General features: G+C 36.6%; 1 protein-coding gene across 1 annotated transcript in view; it reads right to left on the reverse strand.

The window, feature by feature from the left end:
- The window catches only part of LOC150089667 (casein kinase I), a 187,411-nt gene that overhangs the window by 15,201 nt on the left and 146,310 nt on the right, over positions 1–25,900 (reverse strand). Inside the window, exon 7 of the mRNA XM_090389586.1 lies at positions 9,923–10,139. Coding sequence (XP_090245712.1) covers positions 9,923–10,139 — 217 coding nt within the window. The remainder of the gene's footprint in view (positions 1–9,922; positions 10,140–25,900) is intronic.

Raw genomic sequence — 25,900 nt, forward strand, 5'->3', positions numbered from 1 at the left:
GTAATATCAGATCTGGTTCTTTTTCATTGAGTTGCATTGTGAAAAGTCTCCTTTGAAGAGATTATCCTCTAATGGAATTCACGATTTTGAAAGCGATGTCCATAACACTTTTAGTATTTAATCTTTTGCTGGCTAACACTTGTTGGTGGATGATACAGTTCTAACTCAAAAAATCTGGGAATTCATCATCCTTTTGGCACAATGTGATGAAGCCATTAAAATGCCCTGTCATTGCTTTAGCTTCATCTGTTGTTATTGATATGAGCTTAAATAGTGGTAATTTAATTTTTTCAATAAAATGTTTGAATGAGTTAAAGATATCAAGACCTCTAGTTCTTTCTCTTAACGAAACCATACCCAGCAGTTCTTCTCTAGTGGCAGAATAATCGAAAACAATACAAATAAAAATGAGCAACTGAGCTGTATCATGACATCTATAGATTCATCCAGTTGTAAAGAAAAGTACCCACAATTAGCAATATCAGCACACAATTGTTCATTCACATTTTTACTCAATTTTTTGATGCATCGCATCACACTATTTCGAGATAATTGCAGATCTTGAAGGACACTTTTAATTTAATTTTTGTTCTTAAAATTTTCAAAAAGAGAATCTGTTATTTCTAAAAATGCATCTTTGATGAATTTACCATCAGAAAATGATTTGCATTTTTTTGCAAGATGACTCACTGTAAATGACACTACAGTTACTGCTTTAGATTGTAAATTAGGTGTCATGAAGAAATTTTGTTGCACGAATAATCTGGATTTAATTTCTAATTTATTTTTTCTAAGGTCACTATTCGGCGGAAAATCCGGTTGGTTTTTACCATGGAGTGCGTTGAAGTGCCTTTCTAAATTTCCTTTTTTGGGTATGGCCACGGAAGCATTGCAAATCAAACAGCAACATTTTTCCTTCACCTTATAAAAAAGTATTCTGGTTCCCACTCTTGATGAAAACGATACATTTTACTCTTTTTCATAGTATTCATTTTAAATCAAAAGGTATTAAATTAACATATAAGTAATGTCCAGTTATTAAATCAGCAAAAGCAATGCTTACTGATTAAAACACTTTAATTTGTACAAACTGGAAAAATATTCTGTCCGAACAGCTAACGTAGGATAATTGATGAAGAGGATTCCCGAATGAGAAAGTTGTTTCCAAAATAACCGGACAAACACACCACCGTTTATTGCTCTGTTTGGTTATATCCTTATAAGAATCAGTTTTGAATGCCTTTGTGATATTTCTCTAAAGCTATTTCTGGAGGTCATGAGCATAAAACAATAAAAACAACTTGCATGGTTTATTGGGCTTTTCTGTTAGTGCAATCTAATTATAAATGGGTAGTAAACTCAATCTTATTGCATTTGCAACAATATCGACAGCTGGAATTCTGTGGTATTTTACGTTATTATGGTGAAATGTGTTTCTCCTTCAATGAAACCTTCAATCATGCAAAAAAAATAAAATAAATAAATTTTCAAAATCTGCTCTTCATTTCTATTTTTGAAGCTTCGTAAAAAAAAAAATAAAATAAAATAAATAAATAAAATAACACGCAGGTAGCGAAACCCGCTGGACAATATAAAATTTTGGCAGTATACCTGACGTGCAAATCGAGGGATGAGTGTATATTTAAAATTCGTTGTGATCGACCGGAGTTAAAGTCGCGATCGATTCATTGGCCACTCCAGGATTAGGGGATTGTGGTTATGAGAGTGCACGTGTTGTGTAAGTTCGGTGCTGGCTTGATTAGTTCTGAAGCTATTATGGTGGTAATAAGCACATGCATTGGAAGTTTTTGTGGTGCCATATTTTGTGTAGTGCTCCCCATGTAGCATGCATTACAACCGGACTGACATTTAATTAAATATATAATGCTGTTGATGTCACTTATTGGATATTCGGGTGTCTCTTTATATGTATTAAACATGGTCCCTAATTTATTATACGAAGAAAATATTAACATTATGTCTGTATTGGGAAACACTTGACGAAGCTGTCTGGCGAGTCCGCTGTGATAGGGGAGGACAATGTGTGTGTTTTGTCTGTTGTTCTGGTTGGTGCTATGATTATGTGGGTTATTGACATTATTTCTTGCAACAGAAATTGTGTGTTGAATTAAATGTGAAGGGTATTTCCTAGCTATGAATTTCTTTGTAGGATATTGTAGTTCAGTGGATAAATTGTCCTGCAAAGAACTAAACTTAATGGGATTGTAGATTTGATTGTAGAGAACGGACTTTTTTGTACTGAGTGGGTGATGTGATTGAATCAAATCTAACAGATTAATTGAAGTGAGTACTGTCAATTAAGCTCTTATTGCTATTATTATTATTAAGTCAATATTAAACAAATATCTTGATATCACATTCACATATGATGAGTTTTTAAACTTAAAGAGACAAATTACCTAGCTAATACTAACTATGAATTAGAGGATTTTATGATAAGTGGAAAGGGAACAAGGCACTAAGAGTGGATGGAATCTATCCAATTATACTGAAGGAAGCAGTAAAAGAAGTAACCAAACCTTTAGCTATTACAATGAGAGCACTGTGGATTCAGGAAAAGTTGCTACAGGCTAGAGTTTTGCCCAAGTCTCTCTCTCTCTCTTATCCAGAAAGGTGACCTAAACAGTAAATTAAGTAACTGCAGATCTAAGTTGGACTTCCATGTGCAAGGCAACATTATGAATTCCTTAGATAAGAACGTAAAACACTATTGATGTAAATCACAGCATGGATTTGTTAAGAGATTAAAAAATCTGATTAAACTTATCTATATAAGATTGTTATAAATAACTGAATGCAAAGGATAATTCTGATATCATATACTTATTTATATTTCAATAAAGCTTTTGCAACAGATCATATGAATGATTGTTATGTACAAGGGACATTCAAAAAGTTTGTATTCTAATCTACTTCTAGTGAATATGATTGGTTGGTTGCTTGGGGATTTATTTGGTGCATCAGCATCTATGGCCATAGTGCACCAAGTGAATATGATTATTTTTTTCAGATTATGCAGTATATTTTCTTGTACATCACTATACCACATCTGAGTTCAACAGATCCAATCTTTTTTTTTCTCCCTTCAGGTGATTTTATGAACTATGAAGTAGAAAACTTTTGAAATGTAGAAAAATAACTACCAGCAGTGAAAAAATACTTGTTTTTGAAAGATGACCTCACCACAGGAGGTCCATGCTAGTATGATGCAGACAATGGGGAATAATGCTCCTGCACATTCCACAGTTGTGAAGTGGCATTGAAAATTTCATAGTGCAGAGAATCATGTGATGATAAAGATCTCTGAATGACCCTCCACATTCATAACTAAGGAAAATATCAACTGTAAGCATAACCTAGTGAATAAAGACAGATGAACGACTATTAGATGTATAGTCATTCACCTAATAGTCATTTGTCTATTAGATGAATTCTTGCTGAGCCTATGCATTTCAATTGGCAGTGTTAATTCAATGCCTTGTGAAATCTTTGAAGACGAAAAAAATCAGTGCTTGATGGTCCGACAAACATTGACCGATGTGCAAAAGGCATGATGCAAACAAATGTGCATCACCAACTTGAACATGCTTCATGAGGAACCATGAAATTTCTGGTCCTGGATAGTTACAATGAATGAAATATGGGTTCATCAACTTTGACCCAGAGACTAAAGTCCAATGTGAAAGCATCCACGTTCTCTGCCTCCCAAGAAGTTCATTGTTCTCAGCTGGAAAGGTGATGGCATAAGTTTTTTGGGATGCAGAGGGCACATCGCAATTTATTACAGGGAAAAGTGCATCACAGTCATTGGTGCATATTGCAGCAACCTCATAAAGCAACACCATGAAGCCATCAAAGAAAAGCAGCATGGAATCTCTGTGTCCTACTTGGGATTTACGATTGAACTCACAAACACTATAAAAATGGAAAAGGCTTGGCTCTTGACACACTTAAAACAGGAATGGCAAAACAGGCGGACAGACTCAACCAAAGGGGAAGGTGACACAATGCTTCATACCTGATATAGACAGGGTTTTCCCGAAACTACCTGTATGGTTCCACCCAGGCCTATTTGCCACCTACTTATTGACAGGTCACGGCCCCTTTAATGAGAAACTAACATCTCTGGGGCTCCTCCAAGACCCCCAACTGTTCATGTGGTGAACCGGAAAGCTGGATCCACCTCATGCATGAATGTACAAACTACAAGGACCTACATGGAAACTTAATAACAAGATTGACCTACCTGCCACGAGGCCAGGAGCATTATCTCTTGGACACAAGCGAATAATATAAGAACCTCACCAGATTTGCACAGGAACTCTTTTCCAGAAGAAGAATCCATTCTGCGATCAGGAACTAAGGGCACAGTAGGCCTTGAAGCAGACATGAAACTTCGACAACAACCGGACTATGAGCAAATACATCAGCACAGAAACCCAAATTGTCTGACCCAACCAACCTACTTGAATAGGACCCATACCACAGAAATGATGGTCTCACTGGATGGAAAAGGTACTGGACCGGCCTCCCTGATGACGGAAACAGACCTCTCCGGAATGCAAAAGACAATCTACGAGACATTCTACCCTAGTCGGTTTATAACCCATACACGCGACTGACCTTAACCTACCTGAATAGCTACATGGCCCATGAATGACATGGGGTCACTGGTTCCGACTCTTTCGTTGGACCTGTATCTTTTCCCCACCTTGAATAGCAGATTTGCTGCCAGTGTGCCAATTGGCGACCCGAGCTGGGCACTCTTGGCTTGCTTTCTACTCCACTTCCCTGGCAGGGGGGTGGTGACTGTTCTCTTGTCTCCTTCCCCTCCTCCACTTTTTCCCGCTGGTGGAGCATGGGCATGCTCCACTAACATCTATTGGGGTTACCTTCCCTGTTGACCCCATATTTCTGTCTCTCACCCCAGACTTTAGTCTCCCTCCCCTACTCTATCTGTACACAAGCAATTGCCCTACACGTCCTTCACACTATCTTTTATAGTTTTACAACTTAGATAGTATGAATCAGAGCTGTAATACTCAATATGTTCTACGTTGATAATAATATTAGTAAATTAATAAGAGGAGTTTACCTCAATATAGTACGTAGAACACTTCCGTATGATACCCTCCAGAAATTAAAACGGAAAAAACGAAAAAAATCGACAACTTACCGGTACATTAAAGTAAAATATAAATAATTAAATAATCAATTTAACACAATTAAAATTCAAATTAACGCAATTAAAAGTATCTAACGAAAATATTCAAAACGATTTTCCTTCCTGAAGCTGACAATGCTTTTCGACCGACTGTCGTGATCACAGGAATGAAAATTACCGAATCAGACTGAACCTGCAACTTAAATAGTGATTATATGTCTTCGCGCATGCGCGTAAAGGTCCACGCATCGGAGATCAAATATGGCCGCCGAAAATTAACAGAATTCTCGTGTAATTTAATTTCAACGGTTTCTGCAATTAATAGTCGCGTATAATTACGTTGAACGTTAAGTATTTTGGCCTTGTTAAATAAAAAAGTATGTTTTTCGTTAATGGCATGAAAGGCTAATTCTGACGCTGCTGAATGAGAAGCATGAACTGAGGCTTCGTGTTGATTTACATGAATATTAAGAGAAAACCGCGTCGAACCTTGGTAAGACGAGTCGCAATCACCGCAAGAAATGTTGTATACCAGATAATTAATTTGTGTTGCGAACGTGGAAAGAACCGAGCGATTGTTCAGTATAGTGTGTAACTTCCGTATAGGCCTAGCTATAATTTTATATTCGGTATCTTTAAAGAATCTGTTAAGCTGTTTGTGCCACTGTTCAACATATGGGACAGAAATAAAGTATTTTTTGATATTACTATTGTTGTTTGGTGTAGTATTTTGTATCCTATCCTTAGCTTGTACCCTAATTCGATTTATTGTGTTAATGGGATAACCCCTGTTTAAGAATCTGCTAGTTAATATTTGTATTTTTGAGTCCAAAGCAGAATCCGTCGTTGAATATTTATAGGCATTTAGAAATTGATTAAAGATAATCGATCTTTTGTAGGTGAACGGGTGATAGCTATTATAATGTAGAAGCATACCGGTGTTTGTGGGTTTTCGATAGATGCTAAATTGTATTTTGTTCGAGTCCCGGGTAAGTGTGAAGTTTAGAAAGTTTAATGACTTTGTATCCGTATCTTCCCTTTCCAATGTAAATTTGAGTCTAGAATGAATATTATTAAACGAATGTAAAATGTCTTGGATAGTACTACTATCGGTAATAATTAGAACATCGTCTAAATACCTCCCATAGTATGTGATACGGGGACGAAAAGGTGTCAAATGTATCTGCTCAATCGTTGAGAGATAGATCTCTGACATTAAGCCACTCAGGCTCAAACCCATTGGTAATCCAAAAATTTGTTTGTACACCCTTTTTTCGTTAGATTCTTTTAATTGCGTTAATTTGAATTTTAATTGTTTTAAATTGATTTTGAATTGTGTTAAATTGATTATTTAATTATTTATATTTTACTTTAATGTACCGGTAAGTTGTCGATTTTTTCGTTTTTTCCGTTTTAATTTCTGGAGGGTATCATACGGAAGTGTTCTACGTACTATATTGAGGTAAACTCCTCTTATTAATTTACTAATAGTTTTACAACTATAAAAGATGGTGTGAAGTTGCCCTCAAAATGCAAGATTAGATCTCATCATGATGCATATCATAATTTCAAGAAGTACAGCTCATAATGCATGACAGATGAGATGGGATGATGCTAGAACTCTGCTTTGATATGAATTAGGAAGTTTTTCTTTTTGCAGATCAGTTTATACCATTAGTATGACTATTTGTGATTAGACTGATTTGCACAAGGTAAAAGCTGGTGGGAGAGCATGATGTAATTTATAGGAATTCCATACACATGGTGAGGTATACTAACTCCTTATCTTACTCTGTCTCTGCAGTACCCCTCTGCGACATACACGATACTCATACACTAGGCAATCATCTGGATGCCTCCCACGGCATTACCAATAGGCTTTGTCTGGTGGACTATCTAGAAGCTGACATGTAAAAATAATTTTAACACTATATCCCAGAAATGCAAGAGATGTTCAGTCTCACTGTTTCCTGCCAAACCATAAAAAATATGGCTCATGCTATATGTTGAAAGAAACAGGCAAATGCTGGAGCTTTGCTCCAGAGGTTGAACATGGTTTTCATTAATTCAAGTCTCCATTAAGCAAAAAGAAAGAAAGAAAGAAAAAAAAAAAAAAAAAACCTATAAAACAAAACGGCAGACCACGAGTACCTGGTCTGCCTCCACGAGACGAAGTGTGGGCAATGTTGGGGCCCAGTGGCTGAATGACCAGAGGAACAACGGCAGACAACACTACACATATACAAGATCCATAAACCTTTAAAACTCTGGTATTGACAGTGTTCTGTTTCACACCTACAATGTATACTACATGGAGATGGGGGAAACCCCTGGTCCTGTTTGACACTAAACACAGACACTGTACACTAAGCAAAGTGGTGGTACTATACCAGTGAAGAGTCATCTATCACCTAGTACTGTCTAGTGACGCAGAGGGTTGACCATCCTTCTCTTAGTAGCGTCCAGTATACTAAGTGTGTAGTTTTTTTCAGAAATTACATAGTTAGATATAATTGGGGTTACCAACAGTTCCATTGCTGTGAAGATACAAGCAAACAATCTGGTTGTTGCAAAATAACCCAAATATCAGTTCTGTCTGCATTTCTGACTTCCAGGTAGCAGTCTTTAACTGTCATCCCTACAAAGATGTCCAAAGGCAAATCTCAATATTAAACTGTAATACACTTAAAAAAAAAAAGGCAAGAATCTCATGGTGCTAAGATTAAAATTAAAAATCAGAAATGCTCTTAAACAAATATTCAAATAAAATCAATAATTGTATGACTTGTCAACATGTATGAAACATATTAATACTAAAATATACCTTGAGAAATGGAAAACCATAACCCCAACTAAGCCACAAGCCTTGAAACTTAACAACCACAGCAACTCCTACTGAAAAATCGATTATATCAGTGGTATCCAACGAATAATTTTTATAAGACCCGTGCAGAAATTGTTTTTGTTAATTACTTCAATTATAACAATTTTGTTAATTATTTCAAGAACCGTGTACATTCAATGCTAAAATAAGTGGAAATAAATGAATTTAAAAGACTGTGGTGCTCGTTGTGGCAAATATGTGAATGTTAAAGTTATGAAGCCATGTGTTGGTGTCGTGAATTCTGTTTCTTTTATCTATGTTTAATATCAAATATGCGCATACCTGACCAGAAGTGTGTGTATATATGAGGTGCTATCAAAATGTTCCGGGATTCTAATTATGGTGCACCTTCTGCTTGACTTTGGTGGCGGTGCAAAAGTGTATGAGCAGTACACTTCATTGAAAACGTTGTTGTTGTTATTTGGTTTTTAGGAGCATTAGCAACTAAGGCCATATTGCTCCGGGATATGCGGTGGTCATTTCCTGACCTTTCCGCATCCTCCGTATTTGGTGGTGACGGGCTCGAACCCCGGTCTAATCAAGAAACATGTGCTACGCACTGCTGCTCCTTCCCACCTGGCTACGGAGGCGCCATCATTGAAAACGTAACACACTAATTTTTATCAAATCACCCAGTGTGGCCTGTTAAACAAATCTAACTTTAAATATCACCCCAGTACAGGAAGAGGTTGGACACCACTGGATTACATCAAAAACCAAAAAGTTTCAGTTTCCCTTCATGTTTCTCTGTTAAGAAGTAGATTCTCTAGCCAATATCTGGTCAAATTTTATCACCAAAATAAAATAATAAAATCTATCTATACATTAAAAAAGCTTTCCTCCTAGTGATATTTATTCGACCAATGGGAGAAGAGGGGTGAGGCAATTACGTCACTACAAATTATTGACAACTGCTTCCATAACGTACACCAACCTTGTGCACGTGATTCTCTGTCTAACAATTAATGGAAAATTATATATTTATAAATACTGTGGTTTAGTATTTTGTAAATATTTTAAATATTTGTATAGTTTGTAACTATTTCAGTTAAATATTTTAGGCCTGCTCTTTCAGATGCAACAATATTCCTCGGGTATTATGGAACCTGAAGCAAAAGCACTTTTCCTAAGTGACCTATGTAAACAGTCACTTAGGAAAATATGTGGTAAATAATTTAGTCATGACATTGGCTGAAGTCCAGGAGAGTAAACACCGGCAGGTACTTTGATGAAAGCGAGGAAGACGGCGATAATTGATGGGTGAAGGCACTTCTCTTTTCTGATTGTTTTGTGTCGTCGATGTTTACCCCTCCATCCTACTGTTTAAAAATGGGAAAATCACTTCCCGGTTTAAAAACAGCGGCAAATGTGGGGAAAAACACCCTAGGCATGTTAACCTAGGATGAGTGGGGAAAGCAGTGGCATCTGCGAATCACTGCTTTTTCCCTGTCCGTTTGTTGAAATATGGGAGTCAACTTGTCAATCACTGTTTTCCCACCGTTTTGCCTGCCCCATATTGGAGGGTGTACACCGTTCTGGAGTTTTACTGTGATATTTATTCGACTTTGAGAATGCTGCGCACTACAAATGCATAGGTAAATAATTACATAGGTCATTTCCTGATTAGATATCAACCAGTGAGTTTTGACAGGTGTGTCTTTTATGTAGAAAGGCGTGCACAGGGCAAAGCCCCCTAATAAACATTAAAAAAAAAAAGAAGCTACCACTGCAAAGTATATAAGCACATTAATTTCTATGGGATTTATGTTATTTTTTGTGTGATATTTGAATAGACATTATTGGAACTGCTAAAATTTAAGATAAACAAATATAGTTTAAAACTGATATCATACCTTGTGTAGTAACCGCTTGTGATGTACCACCAGCAGCAGCAGCTGAAGCAGCTGCTTTCTGTTTCAACATTGTCCAATCAAAAGTATAATCATACTGATGATTCAGTGTTCTAAACAGAATCCGAAATAGTTGTCGCAAATACATATAATCTGGAGCTTCTTCAAAACGTAATCCTCTACAATAATTAAGGTACATGGAAAATTCTGCAGGAAATCCCTAAAATAATTATTTTACAGTTAAGTATCTATTAATTAACAAGAAACAATCTTAAATTTTAGGATACAGTTCTCAAAAAAAGTTTTAATGATTCAACTACTAATTAGATAAATCTTTTGTAAATGCAAAATAAAGTATTAAAACCTTTTACCATATGCTAAGATATATGAGTACAAAATAAGTCATAAGTATGGTCTATAATAGGTGTTCTGTTGTTGTTGTTGTAGGGTTTTAGGCACATCAACAATTTAGACTATATTGTGCTGTTGTATTATGTCTGTATAAGTGTTCATAGGCTGATTTGCATGTTGTGTGGGAGGAAGAAAGTGGAGTAACACAGAGGGGAAACCCTTACTCCTTCCATCTCAGCTAAACTACTATGACCCCAAATGAAAACACCTTTAAAAAATTTCTCCAGTCTGTGATGAGGCTCAAACCCAGATACCCACAAAAATGAGTGATAAGTGGTGAAACCACTATACTGTCATAGAGGACAAGAAGTTTTACATAATAAGCATAATTAACATACTATGAATTTAATAATACAGGAATTTCCCTAAATAAGCATTTGGGGAAATTCTGCACTCTAAACTGTATGTGCTGAATTTTATAGATGTAAAAAAGAAATGTTCGACGAACATGTAAATAGAATTGTTCAATTTTTTTTATCTCGTGCAGGAAAAATTACAAAAGTTTTCTCTTTCAAGCATCGTTGCCAGAATTAACTCTCCAGCTGATAAGCAAGCTGCTTCTGAAGTTGAAGGCTGTGGAGATTTAGAAGGCAATTTTTCCACCACATCACAAAATTTCTATGCAGCTGCAGAATCGGCACTCGTGACTTCACCGCATACTTTAATGTTTTGGAAACCAGTGCGGTGCTTGAACCTATAAAACCACCCACTGCTTGCCACGAACTTGGCTTGGGGTTCACCGTAATTATCCTTAATATCTTCATAAATACTTCTTGCTTTTGCTTGAATGGCCATTGGACTCAGGGGCTCTGAGTCAAATGGTCATTCTTCTGAATCTGATTTTCCTTCCATATTATTAGCTTTTCCATCTTAGATATAGAACCTGAACGCTGTTTTGTGATCACTGTTGGTCGGACTGGCCCCAGTGTGAAATACATTGATCCCCGAACATGTTCTTTTATATGCACACTGTCCCTTAGCTGACCGGGCTAGAGGGGCGGGTAAAGTGCCTGCCTGGCAACCCAAAGGTCACGGGTCCGAATCCCGCCTTGGGCTTGGATCAAAGTACTGCAAAAACCTTGAGGTGCATTATGGCCACAGAAGACGATGCGCCAACAACTACCAAAAAAAAAAACTGTCCCTTAAAATAGTATTCACTGTTGAAGAAGCAAGACCTAATTTCGTGCAATAGATGACAAACTTTGCACTGATTCATACTTCTTAATTAATCATCTTCATTTCTAAATCAATTCTGTTTCGTTTTGTAGCCTAGCACTGCCAGCACTTGCACTTTCCATTCATCATTGTAATAAGTAAATAGCAATGAAGAGAAGATTCTGAAAATTTAATTATGTTTTTTTATATGATTGAAGATTTCAGTGAAAGGAGAACACATTTCCCCATAATAGTATAAAAACCCACACAATTCCAGTTATCGAGATTATTGCAAATGTAAGAAGATCGAGTTTACTACCCACTTAAATTGTGCTAACAGAAAAGCCCAATGAACCAGAAAATGCAAATTGTTTTTGTTTTATGGTAGTGATCTCCAGAAATGTGTTTTAGAAAAATATCACAAAGGCATTCAAAATTTATTCTTATAACAGAACATATGATAACGATGAAAGGGTAATTTTCATTATAAAAATGACCTTTTAGAGAGATAAATAGCTTAGTTATATAGCAAAAATTTCGACTTATGAGGTTTTGGAACGAATTACCAAAAAAAAAAAAAAAAAACCAATGTGTTATTCGGTTCACATTATGACATTTTCATGATACCTCCATTTATTCCTAAGGGATGCAAAATACGTTTCCACGATTTTTTTTTTTTTTTTTTTTTTAAGTTTGCACTGGCCAGCAAACACTTGCATAAAGTCGAGTATTACATAAGTCAGGGAGTTCTTGTATTAAATAAAGGGAAATTCTAGGGTAACCATTGTTATAAAATGCAGTTTCTTCCATGCATGTTTTTGCAAATTTTTCAGCCTTGCCATCAATTTAAAGGAATTTAAATAAGTCATCTGCTAGGCGCCTCCGTAGCCAGGTGGGCAGGAGCAGCAGTGCGTAGCACACGCTTCATGATTAGGCTGGGGTTCGAGCCCATGACCACCAAATACGGAGGATGCGGAAAGGTCAGGGAATGACCACCGCATATCCCCAGAGCAATATGGCCTTAGTTGCTAATGCTCCTAAAAACCAAATAACAAACAAACATAAGTCATCTTCTCTCCATGTCATAAAACTCCTGCTCCTTGTCCAATTACTAATTACTAATTACTAATACACAACTCACTCCTTCACTTTCTATTCTATTCCTAGGGGTTATTCTTGACTCAAAGCTAAGCATTTCAGACCAAATTTCCTATCACCGCTCAAAAGCATTCTGGAATCTAAAAGTGGATTTCTACTGAACAAGACCATAACAAAGTACATTAATGGCTACTGATATCTACACTCTGCGATGCCTCTGTGATTTGGTCTATGACCCCTTTATGCTCCTCCAATAAAATTTGGAGTATCATATTCTTGGTTCTATAATAAACTAATGGATGGACTTACCAACTGCACACCAGCTAAAGATCTACACTGTGCAAAAACATTATCTATACACCCGTCACATGCAGAATCAGTAAGGGAACATGAAAACATTTATTAACTTATGTATCCAGATTTGGGATCATGTTAACGTATAGGAATATCTCGACATGGTTCCTTAAAAACCCACACCTTGCTCTGACCTTAACAAGATAAAATCACTAAACAGATTCATTCCAAATGGAATAATTTGGATTCACGAGGAGCTATTAACCTGGATTTGTGGAAGAATGGGGGGAACCAATCATCAGAGAGATATTAGAGATATTTATCACTACTTTCTACCACCCAGCCAAGATATATTGTGTAGCCTACTGAACTCTGAACTTAATCATTTGATAATGTTCTTTAACCATCTCAAAAATATCTGTTTTAAACTAATTGTAACAAAGTTTCTCCCAGCATTAGTTGCTCAACTCCCTGAAATTTTAAATGGGTGTTCAAAAAAAAAAAAAAAACCTTTGTCAAATTATAAATTATCCAGCTTAATACTTTTCTGGTTTTTGTAAATCCCTTTGGTTTCTGTTACAGGAATCACTGTAATCATACCTTTTACAGTTATTAAAGAATATTATATAGCAGCTCTTGTTTATTTGCAAAAAGATATCTTTATAAAGATTTATATGAATAATTATAATAAGTTATTTTGGTGTTAGTTTTTTTTCCCACAAGGCTATTTATTTCGTTCATCCTTTGTACTTCAATACAAGACATATCACTCAAATGGCCAGGTTTATGCATCCATGACATTATAAAGTCTGTAAACTGGCTTTTTTTTAAACATGCATTAATTCTGCAAAGAGCATAATAATAACTTCCTTTTTCTCCTTTTCTTCATCAATAGAACTAACTTCCACTTTCCTGATTAGCTGATGTTGTTGCACAAACAACAGTTAATCTGTGTATGTTCAATCATTCCTTGACTGATTTCATGTTCCCAATTCTGATCTTTCTCCATGAAAGATACTATCACACTGGAAGTTAGTTATTAGCATTAGTAGGCAAGGCATATGATGCAAGAAAGCAAGCTTATGCAGCACAGCCATTACTGTATAATGCAAGTGTAACATGACAGACACAGGGAAGTGAAAATACAAGAACTGTTGCATTTACATTTGTTAACAAAAGAGAATATTTTCACATGGATGAAATACACTTAAACAGAATGGACACTATTTGCTGATGTTAATGAGGTAATTTTTGATTGGAGAGAAAACTGCTAGCTTGGGTAGATATATATACAGTGTTGTGTGGCCTTCAAAATGCCACACAAGATGGTTTTGTTAAATGAAAATGAAGTTTAACTAACCTGGTAGGCTATACCGACAGTTACTCACAAGCTAGATGTAAGGAACAATTTCAACAGTGTATTTGGATTTTAGCAAGACATTTAACTCAGTCCCTCACGAGAGGTTACTGCATAAACTGGAACTTGTTGGGATTATTGGAAAGATTCTATGATGTACTGTAGGGTGGCTACAGAGCAGAAGCCAGAGGGTTGTCATTAATGGATATTCTTCGCATTGGTGTAAAGTCAGAAGTGTGGTTCCCCAAGGAAGGAATTAAAGGCATGATGACAAAATTTGCAGATGAAGATTGGGACAGTCATTAATGATCACTGCCAAGCAGCATTCCTTCAGGATGGCTTGAACAGGCTTCAAGAATGGTTGGAAAAGTGGCAGCTATGTTTTAATGAAGCAAAATGCAAGGTCTTATACTTGAATAGCAACCCCAAAATAACATATACACTTGGCGGTATTGAATTAAAACAGAAGAAGACGAATGAGATCTGGGAGTTCAATATGGGCAGATATGAAGTTTTCTGGACAGTGTAAACAGGTGGCCAGGAAAGCCCACAGTGTCCTATTGATGATTCATCAAATAATTTGTGGAATAGACTCCCATCGCTTGTTGTTGAAGTTGATAGCCTAAACAAATTTAAGGCTCAGCTGGACAGGTATTTCGAACGAACGGAGGGGTGAAATGGGAGTAGTGGTTGTTTTTTTTTTTTTTTTTTTTTTTTTTTGGCTGATGCTGAATAAGCTTGCTTTCTTGCATCATATGCCTCTACTAATGCTAATGCTAATATCGTGTAGAGGTCCCACTGCACATGGAAACTGTAAGACTGCATTTGGAATACTGTGTCCAAGGGGAATTTCCTCTTAAAAAAAGGTGAGTTTCTTGAGAGGGTCCAGAGACAGGCAATCGCATGGTAAGAGTGACAAAAGGGTGACCATACGAAGAAAGATTTTGATTATGTGAGGGCTATAGAGCTTGGCAACCAGAAACCTTAGAGGGGACCTAACTGTGGTTTATAAGGCTCTTGGAGGGATGAGCAAAATGAAAGAAGGTGGAATTTTTATCGTTATAAAGAATTCCAGAAATAGGGGCCATAAATTCAATCACAGAAGAAGAAGCTTAGACTAGATTGTAGGAAGTTTTCTTTCAGCCAGCGAGTAATTATTTACTGGAACAAGTTGCCTCTGCAGGTAGTTGGACTTGACAGGTTGAAGAAATTCAAAGATCAACTGAATCTAAAAATATTTCTTGGCTAAATGTCTAAGAGTATGAAAAAGTTGGTTTATGCATGGTTACTGCAATTATATCATTTCTACTACCAAGGTAGTATTATGAATGCATCATTTAATTATATCTCATATTGCAAATATCTTCATGATTAGTGGCCGAGGTATTGCACTGCTTTGAATAAGTAACGCTTCACCAGTGGAGAAGTCAAATGTTACTTATTCTTGGCAGATACCACCACCCAGACACACCATCAAGCATCTCTCATATTGTGGAATTATACTTCATAACTGGGTTGTCACTATTGCAACAACAAGGTACCTGCCCACCCACCGATGAGTAAGCCAACAAGCTTCGAAACGGTGCCATCTGGGTGGTATCCATTGGGAATAAGTAATATTAGTCTTCTCCACTCGTGAATTGTTACTTATTCAAAGCAGTGCAATATCTCGGCCCCTTGTTGTGAACGTATTCACAATATCAGATATAATTAAACGATGCATTCATACTACTTTGGTAGTAGAAATGATGTACGTGCAGTAGCTAGGCATAAATCAACTCTTTTATCAACTGGATAGTTACCTATGCGAGGAGGAAGCAGAGGTAACTATCCAGTAACTATACTTATTTTTTTATCTGCTTCTTTTTAGAAAAAGCCTGTGGCTTCTTTGCGCTACATGGCTAGTATTAATTATATTAAGGGAAGTAGCAAAAGAGGTAAGTAAACATTTAGCAATAATTATGATGGTATCCTTGGATTCAGGGAAGATCCCTGTGGACTGGAGATGTGAAAATATATAACCAGTTCATAAAGGGGATCAAAGGGTGACATTAATAATTACAGAGCTGTTAGCTTGACTTCTGTTGCAGGGTTAATTATGGCATCGCTGGCTAAATTAGTAAAGCAGGACCATCTAGAGAGGAAGGCAGTCATACTGCAGTCACAGCATGGATTTTAAGTGTAATCTTGTCTGCATCATAGTATCAAATCTGACTGTATAAAGTAACATAGTAACAAAGATGGATGCAAAAATTAATTTTGACATCAATACTAGGATAATTTGAATAAATTCAAGGAAGAACTAGACAAACTATTGGAGGGGATGGATGGGTGAAATGGGATTTTTTTTTGGCTGATTCTGTTTAAGATTGCTGTCTTGCATCATTTACCACTACTAATACTAAAAAAAAAAAATTGCTGTCACCATTTGGGCAATAATTCCATTCTCCCCCCCCCCCCACACACAGTTCAGTAAAAACACTATGACAACCTATCTAACAGTGGGTATATCTTCCTCTTGCTGCTACTAGCCCTGTCACATGGCGTGGCATGGACGCTAAGGTCTCTGAACATTGCTGGAGATATGACATACCAAGTTGCCAGGATTGGGTCCCATAAACCTGTGATAGTCTGTGGTGGAGAATCCAAAGACTGGATCTGTCAATCCACATAATCCCAGAGATGTTCTATGGGATTCACATCAGAATTCAGCATCCAGGATAGCACCCAGAAGTCATGTTCAGTAAACCAATCTTGAACAATACTGGCAACCTGGCAGAGTGTAGTATCCTGCTGGAAGACACTTCCAGAAAGACAATCACCATAAAGAGGTGCACCTGATCAGCCACAATGGATAGGCAGTTTTTAAAATTCGGAGTGCAGTCTAAGAGTATGAGGGATCAAAAAAATTCCAAGCAAAACACTGCCACCGCTTGCCTGTTTCTGCTAGACCAGGACATTTGAGTGATTCCTCTCTCTAGTTTGTTGCCATACCCTCCTACTAGCCATCTACCAGCCACTCAGCTTAGCAGGAAACATGATTCATAATAAAAGGCAATTTTTTCCAGTCACCAATGCTCTAATGATGCTGTTCACATGCAAAATTTAGGTGTCATTGGCAATGGATGTCCATAAGCATGGGTACATTTACTGGATGCCTACTCTAGAGGAGGGTTTGTTGAATCATGGTCTTGGAAACATTGCTGTTCATCCCATATCCACTGTTGGTCATTCCACCATTTTCTGTCTGTCAGCTTGCACAGGACAGGATAGCCTACATTCACCATGACTAAAGATGTGTGGGTGTCCATCATTGGCCAGGAAAATGCTGCTCTGTCCACTATCCGTCTACTCTTGGAACACCTTAACAACAGCACCCCATGAACGACCAACAAGATTTGCAGTTTCTGTAATACTGTCATCCTTCAACCAGTATCCCATACCCAACAATCATCCCTTTTCAAAGTACATCCTTTGCCCGTGTCAATAAAGTACATATGGCCTACATGCAACACACCTGAAGTATCATTTTCTCACTATGATGTGCTACAAAGTGGGGAGGAACAGCTGGTTGTTAAAACATGGAAGTAATCTCATTGTTTTGACTGGACAGTATTATATATACATAGTATTATAGGTAATACTATATATAAATATATATAATATATATTAACAGCTAATCCTCAACAATCGACACAATAATAAATAAATTATTTAGTTGCATTAATAAAAAATATAATAAAGTATATATCACATTGTTCATACCCAAGTCCTACTAGTAGCTACAGGGAGAACAGTATGAAATTTGAATTATTAAAGTAATAATTAGGAAATATTAAAAAATTTTAACTCCTCTATTCATCACCTATTTAATAAGTTGCATTAAAGCTCTATTCATCACCTATTTAATAAGTTGCATTAAAGCCATTAGTAAGCCTTATGCCTTAAATTTTGTCCTTTCAATAAATAAACATTCCACACACACAACAATGAGTAATGATATGGGTATCACAGAAAAAATTTCACCTTGGGCTCATTTAAGACCACGAAGGACCTATTAAATCCTAATGCATATCATGCAGCATTCAATGCCCCAACCAACAAATAACAGATACGATGCCTAAAGGAAGTAAAACTTCCCACATACAACAGCTTTTATAGTGTGTCTTAATCAGCAGAACCAGTTAGAATTTAATAATTGCAAAATTTAATTACATATGACATGTTCATGTATGCATGCACGATAAACATACCACTATAGAGGTTAACATTCCTGCATTTTGCCCAATGTATCATAAGTTGCAAGGAATGCGGGGTGCATCATGGAATTACATTTAAGGTTAAACCTATATATATACAGATCACAGATTAAAAAAATATGGAGAAAGATGGACTGGTTTGAGATTACAAACTGTAAAGTTGAAGAATTGAGCTCCAGGGAATGGATAAGTTTTTGAAAACTTTTGCTGTTTTATTGACCTAATTAGCTTATCAAATCATATTCTATAAATGGCATTATAGCCCTAGTCATGTCTGTTTGTTTTTAAAAGGTAGCAGATGACACTCGTCAACCGGTGCAATACCACCACACTTTGTTTATTGGAGACTTGAAGTGGTGAAACCCATGTTTAGTCACCAGAGTACACATTGACACTAATTACATTAACATAGGATATGTGAGAATTTACTTAACCTAACAAGTACAGGGCAATACTGAGGAAAAGTCAAGAGTTTGTGTTAAATTTGAAAGTGTCTGCAATTCTGCCCAGACATGAGAGGAAACAGTACACGACAAGAGACTTATCAATCAATTTGACCATTTGACGTTGTAGAGACTGTGAAAGGCTCGTGAGGCAGAATTTTATAGCATGATCTGTGCTTGTTAACATGAGAGACTGCTTTTACAGGGATGGGATACACTTAAATAGAAAGGATGCAAGAATATTTGCTGATGCTATCGAGGCAGTGTTAGGTGGGTTGGAAAACTGCTAGCTTAGGGGAGGGATGTACACAGACTAACAAATTAACAATGGTTGCAGGCAGAGGTGAGAGTAATTCTTGTACTGCTTCAATTAGAACATGCAGCAGCCCAGAAAGTAAAGTACTGGGGATTTCAAGACTTGCTGTGGGTTTTCATATAACAAGCAAATATATGGACTGTGTTATGGTAACTAAGAATAAGAACAGGTGCAGGTGTACTTGCATGTAGTTGGATTGCACCAATGGTAGGAGCAAAGTAAGTAAATTTGAAGCGCTTGTCAAGTAATCAAATGCAGACGTCATGGGGATATCAGTGACCTGATGTCACTCAGATATAAGGGATGCAGAATTTGAATATAGGAAGTACAATGTGTACAGAAAGGACAGACAGAATAGGAAGTGTTGGTTATACTCTTAGTTAGGAAGGACACAAAATCTAAGGCAATGCAATGTTGAATCAGTTGGTGTGACATAAGCCGTGAGAACACAAAATCGAGAGAAGATGTGTGTTACAAACCTAATGACTGTTAGGAGTACAATAAACAGCTATACAGAGAAACAAAGTGAACCAGTAAATCAGAATGTCTTGAAATGAGGGTTTTTTTTGATGTGAAACATCTTTGCAGGCACCTATAACGTAAATCTGATCAGTCATGAAAAATGCATCACAGAAGTGACATCATCCACGACTTCTGCCAGAGGCACTTCCCATGCCCCCACCACTAGTCTGTGCTGAGCACTCACCAGTAGTGTGAGTAGAGCGTGTGATGCATTTTTCAATTCTGGTATGACATCTCGACTTCTTTTTAGAATTTTTGACTAGTATGATTGAAACAATACAAGTATTTGTATTGTTGCAATCACACTATAAAAATGACAATACAAATATTTATCAACAATATCTTTTTTCATCTTGCATTTTCATTACATTCCATCGTTAGGTACCCCAAACTTAGAGTAGACATAGTTATGTACGACCTATTGGATTGGCTATATGCAATTATTTCTCTTGTTTCTGCAACTAAATATGAAAATTTATAGATCCACATTACAAACACATATTGGCAGGCAACCTTAGTACAGTCGAAAATTACACATTGAGAGAGATCATGCTAAAAGGAATGAAGTTTACATCTAACACCCATTCTAATCTTAGCATCTAAAGCACAATACATCCATGGAAGCATTTGGTTTAATACCACTATGAACAGCGGCATGTTATCCTATAGGCAACAAAGACACCTGCCTAGGGCCCGATCGGGGGGGGGGGGGGGGGGGGGCAAAATCACCGTTCCAAAAACTCATTGCTGTTTTTTAATATTTTTTAAGTGATTTTTATTGGAAACTGAACTTTCTACATGCCAAGGTTAATGAACTTTACTTGAAGACTTATTTGAAAATTATGTTTTTTTTTTTTTTTTTTTCAAAAATGGTTTTACCAATAGAGATTGCCTTGTATATAACCGGCGCCACTGGCATCCTTATGCTTAAGGCAGTACAGTAGTAGGGAGAATGTAGCCACAATCTTATCAACCAGTCTTGAGTGAATGTCCAAGCAGAACTGAGGTGCCAGACGTTTGGTTTTTATGGCACAAAAACAACTATAGTTATAATGCGCCACATCACAAGGTGCAGCGGAACAATTCAGCAGTTTTTGGTTTTAATGAATGTAAGAAACCTGAATGAATAAGTGTAAGAAACATAAAAAACAAGTCAAGAACATTAAATATTGAGTGACAGAAGAACATGGAGAGCTGAACTAAGTTCAGCTATCTGTGTTCTTTTGTCACTCAATATTTAATGTTGATGGGAGCCCCCAAATTCCAGTTTGCCGTGGGGCCCATGAAGGTATAATGTGCCACCGACTATATATTACATATTGGTAGGCTTTAAAATGATGTACAGCACCAAATAAACTGAGGGCTATTCAATAAAGAATGATCATAATTTTTTTTTTTTTTCTCACAACATACCTTTATTAATCAGCCATATCTTGATGGTCCTTTTCAAAATAGTCTCCATTTGATGATATCAACTTACTCCACTGTTTCTGCCATTCTTCAAAAATATGGCGGAAGTTATTTTTTAACAAGCGGAAACATTTTCCCCATAGCTCCTCCTTTAACTTTGGAAATAAAAAAATTGCACAGTGCAAGGTCAGGGATGTAGGACAGATGAGGAACATATTTCACATTAATGGTCGCTAAGTACTCAATAACAGCATGAACAATATGAGATCTTGCATTGTCGTGATGCAATATCCATCCACCTGCATGCAGTTGTGGTCATTTGCACTGAATGTGATCTGCAAAATGTGCAGTATAGTTCTTTAGTAAGGTCAGGTAAACGGTTGTATGACATGGTACAGGCACAACATGCAGGTAAACCATTCCTTGAATGTCAAAAAAAAGGGGTGACCATAACCTTTCCTGCAGAAGCCACTTCTGCACTTTTCAGCACTGACAATGATGTGGACTTCCAAACAGTGTTTTTGTTTACTCTCTGGGTTGAAATGATGAAGCCATGTCTCATCCACCATTATCACCTTGTGCAGAACCTCAGGCCTATTGCATTGCTGGCCAACCTAGATAAACTTCTTGAGTGGCTTATAGCTCTTAGAATTCGTAACCTGTTGTACAGTCAAACGCCTCTTCTCAGACTGTCAGTACAACTTTATTGCTGGTGAAGTTCCTGTGACGATGCAGTTGTGGATCTTTTCTACCTGGATTCCTCAAGAATGAAATACGAGCTTGCTATCTTTGTTGATTTTCACGACACTTTTGGCTCCCTTTAGTAGGTGGGCACCCTCAAACATTTTAGATCTGCAACATCTTGTTCGCAGTTATATCCATATCCAGGATTGAAAAGTTCTTGTAAAGTCCAAAAATCAACATATTTACAGAACTATAACCAGATGATGTCCCAAAGGGTCTATCTTGGGACCCCCTCATATGGAATATTGTACTGGCTTTGGTGCTTTCAAAATACTTATGTAATACTTCATCCTAATGACCCTACCTGGATTATCAGTGGTAAATCTAGATCAGTGTTAGAAACACAGGTTCACTCTATCCTTACTAATCTTGTCTTTGGCACAATTAAATAAGATTTCTATTAACCCAGCAAAGACAAAAATGGTCCTGTTCAAAGGAAATTTGGATTATTATGCCACAACTCAAAAGATAAAAATAAACATCATTCGATTGCCTTTTGTTTCCGAAATAAAATATGTAGGTATTACTCTGGACAACAAGTTAAATTTCAACACATCTAAATAATCTGTATATCAAGACCAAAAGCTTTACTCATGCCTCAATCAAGATATCATGCCACGATTGGGGTATGTCCAGAAGAACTTTAGCTTTATATTATAATGCAGTACTTATCTCAATGACAACTTTCAGTGCTGGGCCTTGGTTTCATAAAGCACTTAACAAGAAATTTCAGTTAAACTATTCTCCCTCCACACAGTATACTCCTAGGTTCTGTCAGAGCTTGCAGGACAATTTCAATGGCTGCTGTACAAGTACTCTTTGGTGCATTACCTCTGGCCTTTAGAGAACTCTGCTACACTCTCCATAAAACATTCTTACGGAATTTTTTGGTATCAGAATTAATTTAAACAGTGATATTAAAAAGAAGCAGGAAATAATCTGGAGTGGACTTGTAAACATTTGGCAAACAAAATGGGGCACTTCACTCACTGGAAGAAGTTATGTGGTCTTTCATTTCTGAGGCCACCTTCCTGTTCAAAAAAGAAAATCTTGGTTCTTGCTCCATCTATACACCTTATTTATTTTAACAGGACATGGCTCGATCAACAACAAACTGTTCACATTAGGTCTTCACCATATAGTTTTATGTTCATGTGTACATAAAAAAAAGACTAAAAACACGTTGTATACAACTGCAACTTATACAGTGATTTAAGAACACTGTTAAGCCCCTGGACTGCAAACGTTGCTCCTGGTAATGAAGTATCTCTTCTTACAAACTATTAGCCCTTCCGACTCCTACAAGATTTTGCAACAACTGTGTTCAATAACAATGTACTCTACAGACTAGAACAAACCAGTCAAGTACTTCAACTGCTTAAATATTTCATGAAAAATAGTTCTAGCCATTCCACTTGTAAAATTAAAGCAATCCTTATTATATTGGACTAACAGACAGATCTCTATGATTTCAACAAACTTTCTGGTCTGTTAAATGTTACTGGATTAGCCTTGGGATGACTTGACTGGTCTATCTTTAAACTTTGTTCTGCTGTTCCTTTCTGTACTATAACATGACCAGACTGCCTTATGAAGTCCTTGCTATTCATAATAGAACATATTCCTCTTACCCTATACCACTTTTTTTTTTTTTCCCCTGCTGGTGCCCAAGACTGAGCTCGGGATTGCTGGTATCCACAGGTCTATTCAAGTGGATGCAGAAATTTTTTTTATTTTTTATGTTTTATTTTATTATTAATAATTTTAATTTTTAACTTTATTTCCACCCCCTCCCCACACTAATTCTCATAATTGGGCTTCTGGGTATGGGATTACTGATACCCACTAGTCTCATTGTGTTCAAGTATTTTTTTTATTATTATTTTACTTTTTTTATTATATTTTATTAATTTTAAATTTGATTTCTTTTAGAATGAGCTGATGCTTGTTTTATCCATTCTGTATGTGGTAACTGAGGCCTTCTAACTGATTGCCTTCCTAGTGACAAAGCTGGTGACAAATTGACAACATAACGCACATTCCTGGCCTTTTACAGAATTCTGTTTCACCGCAATGTACCACGGCAGAGTTGAACTAATGCTCCAGGAGCCACCCTATTTGCTTCCATCTTTGCAGCTCCTAACACACAAGTTGGAACCTCCATGCAAACTTGCTGTTGCTCAGGTATGATTAGTCTTATAATCCAGTATTCACAAACACGTTATATGCAAATGGTCGTGTAGAATACTCTGCATGCTTCGTACTGATATTCTCAACATCTGCCAGTTGTCTTACTGTTACACAACAATCTTTTCTCATGATTACAGAAGCAGTGTTTATGGTTTCTGTGGTAACAGCAGTGGTTTGAGCTCCAGGACGGCGTCTCCATAGCCAGGTGGGAAGGAGCAGCAGTGCGTAGCACACGCTTCTTGATTAAAAAAAAAAAACTGGGGTTCGAGCCCGTCACCACCAAATGCGGAGGATGCGGAAAGGTCAGGGAATGACCACCGCATGACCCGGAGCAATATGGCCTTAGTTGCTAATGCTCCTTAAAAAAAAAAACCAAAAACCAGCTCCAGGACTGCTGATTTTTGTGATTGAATCATGTCCATCTTTAAACATTCTAAACCAACAACAAGCTGTGCTTATATGGAATCAAAGATTCACCATAGGTCTCTTTTGACATTTCATACTCTTCGGCTGATGTTTTCTTGAGAGGGAAACAAAATTTGAGAGCAGAATCCTGTTCCTCGCATGTCACATCCATGTTACATGTTATATAGGTGAAACCAAACAGGCATAAACTTGACTGCCCACCAAGGTCACACCACACGCACGAATCAACTGCGCAGTCGCTATGTGATACAGCTTGGTTTTATCTTAAATTCTGCAGTCTCAGCTAGAAATAGCATGCAGTATGGTTGTTCATGAAAAATTATAATCATTCTTTATTGAACAGCCCTCATACAAACAATATAATAATAAAAAAGTTTAAATAAACATTAAATAAGTGCAAAATTTCTTATCACTAGCACAGATAAAGCTAATAACAACTTCGGTATAATTTGTAAGAATTTTTATTTGGATATATTAAAAAAAGGAATTGATAGCAAAATCTACAAAGTTAAAAATACTACCTCTAGCATCATTTTGAAAAAATCTCTTGGCACTGCACAAAAAGGCTAACTAAAAACTGATAATACAAAATTTCCATACGTTTACTGGATTATGCAATAACCAATACCCATTCTATATCCCGTAACAGAAATATTTTAGAGTACATCAAGCACAATAAAACAGAAAAAGCATATACCTTAAACTTCAAAAATATGATTACTAACATTTCACACAGTAATCTATATATGGTATTATTGCGAAGAGTTTCAGGGGATTTTAGGTTGTCCAAAATTTCAACATTATAACGTGGGTTGCAATTAATACGAACATGAGTTTTAGACTGCATGCATGATGCTCGTCATCATTAGAAGTGCTCCATATAGCTGTGGCAGGTTCCAAAATTAATCATAATTGTGGAAGCCCTATACATTCTATTATGGAAGTGGTAATTTTTTAACATGATGAGGATTGGCAAGATAATAATGTGGCAAACATACTGTCCTTTCTCCACAGAGTCCATCAGCTGATGTTTGTTTCTTCTCCCCCCATCTTCCTTCCTTTTTCACTGCCCACAATCAGCATTAGTTTGGATCTAGCACATATGCATATGTTCCACCTTTGAGGATTTTTGTGTCATACCTTTTTATCTAAAATGATAAAGGTGCATATTGCTCCGAAAGCTACTTGATGTATATTTTTTAATGCTCTTAGTCTTATATATTTTATTGTTTTAATATATTTACTTCCAGTATTTATTTGTTTGTACATGTTGTTTTAATAGTTTCCATTAATTTTCTTCTTTTCTTTAATTTTTATTTCTTAATTCTCACGAAATATTTTTAATAAAATTTTATT

This window comes from Mastigoproctus giganteus, chromosome 2 (genome assembly GCF_048544385.1).
Source record: "Mastigoproctus giganteus isolate SK-2022 chromosome 2, ASM4854438v1, whole genome shotgun sequence".
Taxonomy (NCBI): Eukaryota; Metazoa; Arthropoda; class Arachnida; order Uropygi; family Thelyphonidae; genus Mastigoproctus; species Mastigoproctus giganteus.